The sequence below is a fragment of the Canis lupus genome, chromosome 12, assembly GCF_011100685.1.
Source record: "Canis lupus familiaris isolate Mischka breed German Shepherd chromosome 12, alternate assembly UU_Cfam_GSD_1.0, whole genome shotgun sequence".
Lineage (NCBI taxonomy): Eukaryota > Metazoa > Chordata > Mammalia > Carnivora > Canidae > Canis > Canis lupus.
This window is the reverse complement of record NC_049233.1, coordinates 68,012,378-68,025,325: the sequence shown is the minus strand read 5'-3', so window position 1 is coordinate 68,025,325 and position 12,948 is coordinate 68,012,378. Positions and strand designations below refer to the sequence as shown.

The 12,948-nt window shown below is 45.7% G+C and overlaps 1 protein-coding gene across 2 annotated transcripts in view; it reads right to left on the bottom strand.

Moving 5' to 3' along the window:
* SLC16A10 (solute carrier family 16 member 10) overlaps positions 1 to 12,088 on the bottom strand; it is a 111,309-nt gene extending 99,221 nt beyond the window's left edge. The window contains exon 1 of one of the 2 annotated variants that reach the window (XM_038554959.1): positions 11,752 to 12,088. In XM_038554959.1, coding sequence (XP_038410887.1) covers positions 11,752 to 12,088 — 337 coding nt within the window. Of the gene's footprint in view, positions 1 to 9,260; positions 9,664 to 11,751 lie in introns of those variants that run through there. The other variant, XM_038554960.1, reaches the window with a different exon arrangement.
* Between the last annotated feature and the right edge of the window lie 860 nt (positions 12,089 to 12,948).

Here is a 12,948-nt window from a genome sequence, read left to right as displayed (position 1 = left end):
GGGAAAACACACAGCCCTGAAAGCAATGTAATATAACTGAAAATTAATTTTTAAAAATAGCATTGGCAATTATCAAATTAGCAAATATTAATAAAAATAAAACTTAACATTTATAGGGTTTTCAGGAAACCAATATATATATTGCTGGCAGTAAATTGGCTGATGTGCTCCAAAGACAATCTGGCAAAGTGTAACAAGTGTTATAAAATTGTTCATACATACTCTTTGAACTAGTAATCTCACTTTTGGACATATACCCCAAGGAAGCAATCCAAGGGAGAAAAAAAAAAAAAAAAAGGAAACAACAATTTGTTCATAGATGTATATAGATAGGATTCTTGTATTGCATAATACTGACTGCAATTGAAACATCCAGCAAAGGAGGCCTGGTTAGTAACCTAGGATAGACCACTACAGCAGAAAACCACACTTACTGAAAACCTTAAGTAGGTGTAATAGGTGATACAGAAAAATGTACCTTAAAAAGAATGTTTATTGAGAAATTGAAAACAAAAGTAAATATTTACATATAAATCTACAACTACATATCAGCAATTCTGAAATCCCAACCCTAAGTTTTCTGTAAGATGGTATTAGCACTTACTTGAAAGCAAAATATAATCTGAACTGAGATGAAAATATTTATGGTCTTAATTTGTCTACTTGCTCTGAATACCCATAGACTTCGCTGCAGAAATATCAGTGTATTTACAGGGTGCTGTTTCAGACTCCCCTGTGAGGTATTAAAAAATAGAGATGTAGGTCATTTACTTTTTAAAATCCAAAAAATCTGAACCTCAAACATATGTGACCCCAAGAGTGTCAGATAAGAGATTGTGGCTCTGTACTAAATGACATCTATACATAGGCAAGAACATTTTATTATGTATCTGTTATAAATTTAAAGTAAAAGAGTTGGGATCCCTGGGTGGCGCAGGGGTTTGGCGCCTGCCTTTGGCCCAGGGCGTGATCCTGGAGACCCGGGATCAAATCCCACGTCAGGCTCCCGGTGCATGGAGCCTGCTTCTCCCTCTGCCTGTGTCTCTGCCTCTCTCTCTGTATGACTATCATAAATAAATTAAAAAAATAAATAAATAAAAATAAAGTAAAAGAGTTAAAGTTTGGTATTCCCTGGCTCTCCATTTCTAGTCTATTCCATAATTAACGTTTTTCTCTGAGTTGCAGGAGACAAAACCTAACACGTACAACTAAAACCCCACCTATCTATCATTGATTCCTATAAAACAACTTATTCTTAGGGCAAGTTTACTATTATAGTCATGAAAGTTAATATTTCTAATGCTAGTGATGAATTACGTTTAATATTAATATGTTTATTATTATAAAGGTAACATTTGTTGAACAGGAAAAACTTAGAAGCCACAGATAAACCAACAGAAAGTAAGAAATCCAAAAACCTGGCACTCAAGGATAACTAGGGAGTTGGGGTTGAGTGTTACATTAGTATAGAATTTGCTGCCAAAATTTGAATGTTACATTAGTATAGAATAACAATAGCAACACTCTGCTCCCATTTGCACTAAAACATCAATTAACTTTGTGGAATGTTGTTGTTTAAACAACTATTGACAAATGTGAATCCTTTGAGAGGCTGCCATTTGAAAACTGGAACATGAAGTCAAAACTAATAAAAAGGATAATTAAGCAAGATGAAAAGGTTTTTACTATTACAAAGTCACCAGACTAACCCACTCGAGTTGGCATGAATACCAGTCTACTCAGAAGAGTCAAGAAATCTCTCTCCATTTAATGAGTAGTGGTTTTCTGCTTTTAAAAAAGCACATCTCAGAATTGGTTTCAGATTCAGTATAAAAAAAAATCTATTTAGCAAAAAAAAATAAATTAACAGCTGAACAACAGACAAATGCATAAGCTCTAGTCACCGACTCTCTTCCTTATGGGGGAGCAATGTTTCTGACCGACTTTGTTCTCTCTTGATAAATACAGAGGTCTCATAATCCTTGCAAACTCTGATGCACACCTCCAAGGGTAGTTTACCTTTCAAGTGAGAAACTCTAACATCCAGAAGTTAAAGCCATGCTTCTGTATTTATCCACCAGCTAAGATTTTGTCATTTTATTTTTAGTTGCATTATGGAAATAATTAGGACTCTTTTGTTTTTTAAATACAAAATAACAACCTTTGACTCTGCTTTTTTAAACCAAATATGCCTTGGGGCACTTGGCGTTGGTTAAGCATCTGCCTCTAGGTCAGGTCATGATCCCAGGATCCTAAGATCCACATGGGGCTCCGTGCTCTCGTGAGCCTGAGTCTCCTTCTCCCTCTGCCCCTCTCCCCTGCTCAAGCTTCCTCACTCTCTCGCTCTCTCTCTCAAATAAATAAATAAACTCTTAAAAAAAAAAAACCTAACTAAATATGCCTCTCTGGAACTTCTGATCTGCTCCTCCCAGTGGAGGAAAACTGGGCTGCCTTCTCAGACCTATACACCTTTCTGGACTTAATTTAAGCAGAAACACTGCTTTGGTCCATGTGTATTATTTCACATCTGTATTTCATATGTATCCCCATAACTAAAAATTAGTGAAACGAAAAAAAGACTTTCAACTTGGAAATAAGGCATGTCATTTCCTCAATTCTTCTAGCTCTAGCTCCTGTAAGCAAGTTAGGGAGTTGTTACTGACGATACCTTAGCAAAGAAAGTATGATCATGCACATTTGGTACATGTACATCTGAAAGCACTGCTTTCCTCCATCATCCAAGTCTCAGAGGGACTGGCTCTTGTGTGGGGGTTTGCATAACTCCCCAAGAGTGCTGGAGCCGCTCATTCTGAATCACTGCCAATAAAAACATCACAGTTCATTGGTGGCACCAGGCTATGCTGGTGCTCAGAGCTGTGGTAAGCCAACTGTTCACATACTGTTTGGGAGTTTGTTTTTGTTAAGGTTTGTTTGTTTAATTTGAATATGAGATCAGATCTCTAACTGGATTGTAATAACTCTAAATTGAATTCTATTCCATGGGGATCCCTGGGTGGCTCAGTGGTCTAGCACCTGCCTTTGGTCGGCCCAGGGCGTGATCCTGGAGTCCCGGGGTCGAGTCCCACATCAGGCTCCCTGCATGGAGCCTGCTTCTCCCTCTGCCTGTGTCTCTGCCTCTCTCTCTCTCTCTGTGTCTCTCATAAATAAATAAATGAAATCTTTTAAAAAAATAAAAAAGAAATAAAAAAGAATTCTATTCCAAAAGCAACTTCCCAGGATTTCTGCTAACTTAGGAAGAAGATACTATTAAGGTTCTAGAAAATATACAGGTAAATAGAAAACAGTTCCAAGGGAAAAAAAAGACAGGGCCCCACATTTCAGGACTACTTTAACATAAGAACAAATTTTTACTGAGCTGAAAAGATGTTCTTAAATTCAACATAATAGATGTAAATACTGGCATCATGTTCCCCAACCCTAAACTATAGTTATAGCACATTGCAAGGCTACTCTAAAAAAAACAATGTATGAATATGTACGAATGTATGCGAAAGCTCTTAATTATGATAAAGGACTATATAAATTATCACTTAGACAAAGATAGGTTATCTTTAAGATGCCATTCACAGAATGGTAGATTAGAATAGGATGTAATTAGATTCTCTGTCTTCCACTTTCAAGGTTTTTTTGGTTTGGTTTGGTTTTTAAGTAATCTCTAACCCCAACATGGGGCTCAAACTCACCACTGGGAGATCGAGTCACATGCTCTACAGACAGAGCCAGCCAGGCACTCCCTCCTTCTTCCACTTTAAACTTAATAACTTATTTGAATTCATGCTACCCCCCAAACATTCCAAGTGCATCAAAAATGTAACAACGGTTGTATAGAATCATTGTTTTGTTCCTGATTAGGACAAAAGGAATAAAACAGCCATTTCATCAGAATCTTACAAGGATTAACAACCATACTAGAGAGGAGTGGCACACATAAAGGCACAGAGGCAAAAGATAACAGAAGTTTGGAAAAGTTCAAGGCTTCAGCGTGGCCAGAACACAAAGAGCAAGAAGGGAGAGAGGTGAGAGGCAAGGCCAATGGGTCAGGCAAGGGCCAAAACTTGAAGGCCTTTGCTATATGGAGTCTGACGTTTTAATGAGTATCACTGATGTCTTTTAAACAGAAAAATGATAAGGTCCTCTGTTTTAGAGAAATCACTCAAGTGTATAACTGAAGACAGGGAGATCGGTTAAAGCATTACGACAATAATTGAGGCCAAAATTAATGAAGGCATGAATCAAGGCAGCACTAAAGGAAAGGATTTATGAGGCATTAAGGAGGTAAATGTAAAAGGATTTGGTCTAGTTTAACAAGATGGGAAAAGGGAGAAATAAGAAATTAAGATGAATTCCAGGTTTCTGACTCAAGCAACCGGAGGTGTCAGGCACTGAGAGAATTCAGAAGGAAGGATGTGTTTATTCGCAAGTGAGCTGTTGTTTCTGGTGGTAGAAGATTGGAGTGGCTAAAAAATGCATTCATTTTGGATATGACACACCTGTGTATCCAAATGGAATTGTCCAGATATAATAAATGTGATTCATGAACATAGAGAAGCAACTTGGAAATAACAACCCCAAATGCTAATATAGTGGCTAAAGCCACGGGGCGTGTGAGACACTCAAGGAAGGTAGGAAAAGTGAAGCCAAGTACATGGCCTGGGATGAAGCCTCGAGGATTTGCAATACGGATAAACAAAAATCCATACCAAAAAAAAAAAAAAAAAAAACACAAATCACAAGAGTACAGGGTACAATTTATTCTAAAAGATACATCAAAACCCCTCCTTGAAGGGACACCTGGGTGGTTCAGCGGCTGGGTGCCTGCCTTCGGCTCATCCTGGGATCTGGGATCGAGTCCCCCATCGGGCTCCCTGCAAGGAGCCTGTTTCTTTCTCTGCCTGTGTCTCTGCCTCTCTCTGTGTGTCTCTCATGAATAAATAAATCTTTAAAAAAAAACCCTCCTGAAGTAATTCTGATATGCTTTTATTTTTTATTGATTTCATTCTTTGAGCAGCTAATTTTATTGGTAAAAATTCAATGACAAAACACCACAGGAATACTCATTATTGTATTTGACCAGAATTTATTATATACTATTCACACTGTTCCATATTGCTCTAAATTCAGAAACGTTCTGGAAATGGAGTAAAAAATGCTCACATCACACTCATTTTTTTTTTAAGATTTTATTTATTTCTTTGATAGAGAGAGAGAGCACAAGCAGGGGAAGTGGCAGAGGGAGAGGGAGAAGCAGGCTCCCCGCTGAGCAGACACGGGGCTCGGATCCTAGGAGCCTGGGATCCTGATCTGAGCCGAAGACAGACATTAACCAACTGAGCCACCCCGGTGCCCCCATACTTATTTATTATTCCAAAATCCTGGAACCATTTTTGCGATCTAATTATTTTAACAGGCAGTCCTGATGAATTTACATGGAATATAAGGTGGAATGTTTTAAGATGGAGGAGGCATGAAGGAGATTCGAGCATAACAGCCATACAGTGAGTTCTTAGTTTTCCAACCTCTCTTCCAGTGTAAATAACAGGTATTTTTCTTACAGTAAAAGATGTACTGGACCATGAACCAGATCATCCCTTCACCGTAATCAGCTCAACAAAGCACAATCACTATAAACCTTCCCAGGATGATATAGACATTATTAGTTGTCCCGGCAGCTTTCTGCACCAAAAACAAACAAACCCTCTGAGCATTAAGGGCAGGCACAGCAGTTCCATTCTGAACTATAATCAACCTCCTATAAGTTTAGGTGTAGTAAAAAACTGCAGTGTGTAGATACTAGCATAACTGTAAATGTGAGAACTTTTTTTAAAAAAAACCTTCAAGAACATGAACTGACTTGAAATTTCAGAGGTGCCAGTAGCACTATACTGAGAGATGTTACAAGATGCATGGTTCCCTGAATGCTATTGAAAATTCTACTTTGTGATTATAACTAAAGAGCAATCTAGCAATCTACCTCATACAGGGAAGCAGAGCTGCATTAACGATTGTAGCCAGAGAGCCACTCTTTTGGGACCTTTCTGATAATCTACTTTTCTTGAAAACTACTAAATTTTTAATACTTTGATTTGTACTTTAAATATCCACGAAAGGAGGGTAATGTGCAGTGTTTCCCAAACTTATTTAACCACAGACCTCCACTTTAAAGAAAGGCTATTAAAGAACACATTTTGGGAATTACTGAAAGAAGCAAGGGTGTACTTGACCAAGCCCCTAGACCACAAAGACATAGTATCTCCAAAAGGATATCATTACCCTAAATATTGATTCTGAAAATATACTTGTTTTAAATATAGTTTAGAAGTCAAATACCATTAAAATATTTCTTTCTCCAGGAAGAAAACAAGTAAGTAACTAGACCAATACCCTAGTAAGATCCCGGAATGTGCTATGGACACGCAGTCCATAGCACCCTATCTGAGGATACAAGAACGCTTGATTCTTTATCAGTTCCATGAAAGAACTAAAAATGGGCTTTCCAGGGGCACCTGGGTGACTCAGTGGTTGAGCATCTGCCTTTGGCTAGGGCATGATCTTGGGGTCCAGGGATCAAGTCCCATATCAGGCTCCTCGCAGGGAGCCCACTTCTCCCACTGCCTATGTCTCTGCCTCTCACTGTGTGTCTCTTATGGATAAATAAAATCTTTCAAAATAAAGAAAATAAAAATGGGTTTTTCCAATACCCAACACAGCTGTGATTTCTAAGGGAAAGTAAGGTTTCAGTTCATTGTAGTAACTGTTTTAGGTTTCCTAAAAGCATCTAGTTTACCTGTACACATGTTAACAGGTAAAAGTTTAACAGAAAACCTCAAGTGCAGCTTGCTCACGTTCATGCAGCAGTATATGTGAGGTACATCTCTGAGTATTATGTCAGTTGGCAGCTAGGATAACATAGTAGGGCTCTGATGCACTCAACATTTTTCATTCATTCTATTGCCTAACATAGTTCAGCTTGCTTCCCCTTTCCAAAGTCTTGAATGCACAAAGTAAAATTTATTATCATAAAGAAAGAGGCCATCAAACTGCCTTTCCCAGCCCCTACCACTCACAGGAATTCCCTTAGAATTTCAGCTTTTAAAAATAAGATTTGAGTCCTGATATATTGCAAATGTCTCAGGAAAATATTCTGTTTACTCATTTGTATCCCACAGAATTTCAAAAAATCCTTGGGAACTGCTGACCTTGTTTCTTCTCTCAATTACCATCTCCAGTGTCCAGCACAGAGAGTGTCAGAAAACCTTGGTAAACATTTGTAGAATGAATAAGAAGTAAAATTAAGATGTATAAAGTAGGGGCACCTTGGTGACTCAGTGGTTGAGCATCTGCCTTTGGCTCAAGTAGAGATCCCAGGGTCCTGGGATCAAAACCGTCATCAGGTTCCCGGTGGGGGAGGAGCCAGGAACCTGGCTTCTCTCTCTCTGCCTATGTCCCTGCCCCTCTCTCTGTGCCTCTCTCATGAATAAATAAAATCTTTTTTAAAAAAATGTATCAACTAACCTATATCTTAGTGTGAATGAATTTCTTTAGAGCCTTTCCTGAGAAATTTTGGGTAGATCATCAATTGCATAGGAAGAGTTAAGATAGCCCTGAAGAGAAGAAAGCCTGAGAAAGGCTCCTTTTCAGTTCTATCTGAAAACATCATCCTACCATGGATCAGTCTGAAGGAACATGGTTCTTCAAAAGAAACCCCAGACTTCTGCTGAATGCCATATGAAATTATCTTGTTTGTTTCTCCATGGCAGTCCCTCTACAAAAATCTATTTCAATGAGACATTAACAATTGGCAATTGTTTATTGACAGCAAAGTAAGATCAAGAAACAGAGACCCTAATCTTTCAGACTTAGAAAAAAATTTTCTAACCCTAGAATTCCTGGTATAGTACTCAATCAATTGCTATGCTTGAATTAAGCAACAACATAAAGAACGCCAGATTAGCGGAATGTTATCCAGCCAATGCAAATGATCAATCATTAAACCCAGTTTCTGGAGTCAGATAAACCTGGTGATTGAGTCCTGGCTCCACTGCTTACTCTATAAGACTGAGTTTCCACATATGAAAAGAAAGATATTAAATTAAGCCCATATCATGGGGCTGCAGTAAGGATTAAATAGTGCAGTGCTTTGCACTGGGCCTGGTACATAGTTCTGGAGAAAAGTGAGCCATCAGTTAGAAACCTAGATTCACATTCCACCACTATTTGCCTACGTATCTTGGGCTCATCACTAGAAAGCCGCCAATGAAAGCATGAAAACAAAATTAAGTGCTCCTTAGTGCTGGGATTATCAGTCATACATAAGGTAATAGAAAATGGACCAAAACTTTGAAAGATAAAAGCTATAAACAATTCAGATATTTTTTGGCATTGTACTTGAAGCTTGCATATGTTTAATCACAGATGACTCAGCAACCGAATATCAAAAGGAAAAAGCCTGAACAAGAAACCTTCAGGTATTCTCAAATACTTCAGTGCCTGTTGTGGAGGAAGGACTTTATGAAACACCCGCGTGTGTGTGTGTGTGTGCGCACGCGCGTGTGTGTGCTGGGGGTGGGGGGGTGAGTCTCAGTATTAACTGGCTTAAAGACAATCCTGTTACTTTTTTTTTCCCCCACAGATGAGGTTACATCTTTTTTTTTCTTTCTTAGATCTTAAAATTTATCAGCTATCAGCTCTGCAGAGCATAGCATCCAAGTAAAAGTCACTGTTCCATCTAGCTGCTGTTATTCCCGCGTAAGCAGGCACCCAGAGCACAGGCGGGTTTCCAGTCACCACTTACCCTGAGGTGGGCACCTTTGTGCAAGGCCACAACCTTAACACAGCAGTCATGCAGACAAGCACAAAGATCTTCAGTATTTAACTGGCCGACCCATATAACTATTTATACAACATACACCCGCGCATATGCAAACACGACTGAAAGTTGTGGAAGGATTTAACGGAGAAAATGGAGAAGGATATTCACCAAAAGTGAAAATACAGAGCTTCAAAAAAGTTCAAGAGGGCAGGTCTCTGTCCCCTCCTTCACCCTCAGCTGGCTGGGACATTGCAGCCAACAGGAACTCTGGGGATGGAAGGGAGGTAGGCAGAGGCTTCAACACTGTAAAACTCCCATCCCTGGCAAAACTGTCTTTCCCCAGCAGATGCTCATTCACACACACACACTCTCTCTCTCTCTCATAAAATGAAAGAAAAAAAAACCCACAGATAACAAACGACCTACTCACCGGAGTTTGCAAAAACAGGGGTAAACAAAAGACAGTTGTCTTGTTGTTTTAACTGCATTAAAAATTTGTAATCCCAGGCAAGAATAGGCTAAATGCTGAAGGAACCAGTCTTGACATGCTGTCAGTTCTGCCTCTTTGAGCTTTTTACTACCAGATACCTGATGCTAAGATTAAAAAAACGATTTTTGAACAATATCATATATGCATATCAATCCTGCTTTACGATCCAAAGTTTACAACAGTTGTCTTCCATTACAAATAAATACAGGACGCTACACGTTCAACACTGTGACCTGTGTAACAGTGGTTCAAGAGCTATTTAAGGAACAGAAATTCCAGGTTAAATATGGTATATTATCACATGTGCAAAGAGACAATGTACAAGAACATTCACTGCAGCATTGTTTATATATTAAGTCTGGAAGTAATCTAAATGGTTATTAAAGGGAGAATGCATTAGTAAAGCGTAATACATTCATACAGTGGAAAACCTGAGTAAAAATGTAAAGAATTTAGGCTACCAAGCTCAAAATGAGGTATTATGTGGATAAACTGCAAACAACATGGGGTAGAAGAAAAGCAAGCTGCAGAAGGATCATGTAATACTATTTATATAAGGCTTTAAAACTCCCAACCCGACCTCTGCCTTAGAGGCAGAAGAATTAGAATTTGTTAGAACAGTCTTGCATATCCCTTGTATGCACACTAAAGACCTAAGGAATAGTCCTTCTAAAAATAGAAAATTAAGGTTAAAAAAAAAAGACTATTAATCATATAAAGTTTCCCAAATGGCAGGGAGGAGCCTTATTTAGTAATGGAAATCACTTAGCCCCTTAAGTCGGAAGATGTGCGTTCTATGTCCATTTTGCTACTCACCAAGACACTATTTTACCAAGATTCAGTTTGCTCACCCAAATGGGGTTGGTAACACCTGCCTCGCAGGTGGAAGTGAAATAGGTTATGTAGAAGAGTTACACCAAAGGTCTTGGGCTTGTTTTTTGCCTACCAGTCAAGAGATCAATCACATAAGAACTCTCTACAGGAAAAAAAAAAAAAAGAAGGTTGAATCTGCACTTTTTCATCTAGGCTAGTATATCGTCAAATATGACAAAGAACACAACAGGAAAGGGTAACCCCTCACCTTCCTCCTCCCCGTCCCCCACCTGGCTGCCTCCTGGGTTTCTATCCTTAGCACACAGTGCTGCCCCCCAAACAACAAACCAACAAACACGAAACCGTGGCTCTTCAGGGTTCCCTCGGGAGCTCCCGCGACCTTGCAGTGAATGTGCCCTGTGGCCAGCCCCACTCCCCTCCGCGCCCGCGCCCCTCGCCTGCCCCAACCGCCGCGGCCACCTCGGAGCCCGCAAAAGGCACAGCCCGAGGCCGCAGGGTCCGCAAGGTCGCGTTCGTCCGCAAAAGTTAGGAGGACAGTGTAGACGGCGGACCCTCAGCCCTCCTCGAAGTCTGGGCGGCTCGGGGCCGCGGCTTGCGCCCGCACTCGCCCAGCTCTCGCCCGCCCGGCCCACGGCGGGCTCCGCGGGCACCGGGCACAGCGGGGGGGGGGGGGGGACCCGGCACAGCGGGGCCCCGGGCGGCAGGCTCCTCTGCACCAGGACCCCGCGGGACCCTCCGAGGGGCACAACCTGCCCCCGCCCCTCGCGATCCTCCGAGGGCACAGCCCGCCCCCTGCACGCGGGGACCCTCCGAGGGCACAGCCCGCGCCCCCCGACCCCCCGGGACCCTCCGAGGGGCACAACCCGCCCCCCGCCCCCTGCACGCGGGGACCCTCCGAGGGCACAGCCCGCGCCCCCCAACCCCCTGGGACCCTACGAGGGGCACAACCCGCCCCCCGCCCCCTGCACGCGGGGACCCTCCGAGGGGCACAGCACCCCCTCCGCCCCCCGGGACCCTCCGAGGGGCACAGCACCCCCTCCGCTCCCCGCCCCCCGGGACCCTCCGAGGGGCACTGCACCCCCTCCCCCCCGCACCCGGGGACCCTCCAAGGGGCACAGCACCCCCTCCCCCCCGCACCCGGGGACCCTCCGAGGGGCACTGCACCCCCCCCCCCCCGCACCCGGGGACCCTCCAAGGGGCACAGCACCCCCTCCCCCCCCGCACCCGGGGACCCTCCGAGGGGCACTGCACCTCCTCCCCCCCCGCACCCGGAGACCCTCCGAGGGGCACAGCACCCCCTCCGCCCCCGCCCCCCGGGACCCTCCGAGGGGCACAGCACCCCCTCCGCCCCCCGGGACCCTCCGAGGGGCACAGCACCCCCTCCGCCCCCCGGGACCCTCCGAGGGGCACAGCACCCCCTCCCCCCCGCACCCGGGGACCCTCCGAGGGGCACAGCACCCCCTCCGCCCCCGCCCCCCGGGACCCTCCGAGGGGCACAGCCCCGCCCCGCCCCGCCCCGCCCCGCCCCCGGGATGCGCGCCGAGGCCCCGCGCCCGCCCTCCCCGACTCCCGGCGGGCGCGGCGGGCTCCCGCTCACCTGTCTTGAAGACCATCTTGTCGTCGTCCTTGGTCACGAAGGTCTTGAGCATGGCCACGAAGAGCACCCCGCAGGCGTTCTGGATGCCGAACACCGACCCGTTGCACCACATGGCGGCCAGCATCACCAGCCAGCCCCAGCCGCCCTCGGGAGGCTGCGGGGGCTCCGCGCCCGCCGGCCCCGCCAGCTCCACCTCCACCCTCTCCCCCGCCGCCTCGGGGCGGTCCGCGGGTCCCGGGCAGGGCAGCGGAGCGGCGCCCCCCGGGGTGGCGGGGCCCGGCGGCTGCGCCTCGCTCGTGCCCCGCGCGGCGGCGGGCTCCTCGGGGAAGGGCACCATGGCCCCGGGCGGGCCCCCGGGCGCCAGGGAGCGCGGCGGCGGCGAGTCCCCGGGGAGGCCGGGGCGGCCGGGGCGCGGGCGGCGGCGGCGGCGGCGGCGGCGGCGGGCACCTCGGAGCTCGCGACCCAGGCCTCGGTCCGCAGCCCCGCACCCGCCACTGCGGCTCGGCCCGCCGGCCGCCTCTTAAGGACGCCCCCAGCCCGGGCCCGGGGGCGTGGCCGGAGCGGGACGCGCCCCAGACTCTCCCCTGATTGGGCTTCGGGGCGGCGGGGGCGGGGCCAGCCGCGGGGAGCAGCCGGGCCCCAGGTGCCCGCGGGGGGCGGCCGAGCGCGCGCCTGCCGCAGGGCCGCGTCCTGCTCCCCGCCGGGCACCGAGTGCGGGTCCCCGGGCCTCCCGGGACTCACGGAAGGGGCGCGGGCCCTCCCGGTGCAGCCTGGCTGCGCCCCCACGCCGCAGGACGCGGCCCCCCGCAGCCTCAGCTCACGGACAGCTGCCTCTTTGTTTTTTTGTTTTGCTCTTCGGCATTCACCTCCTACCACTAATTACAATATGCAGGCTACGCAATGCCACCTGCTTACTTAAAAGAAAGAAGACGACTTATTTCATGTCTCCTGCTTGCATACACGATTTCCTATAAATACTTGGCGCATTAAAGACGCCCATGTGGCAAGGGGCGGACCTATGTAATACCTAAGCTTTCAAGTGACATTTTTGGCAACACAGCTGGAAAAGTACTTTTGCACGACAGCGCAGGTGTTTGCACTTTAGACAAAACCCTGCACGTAAAGTCTGCCTCCCTGAAGCATGGAGCAGCAATGTATGTGAAAGGGAGGAAGAACAGCCATGCAATCTTGAGCACA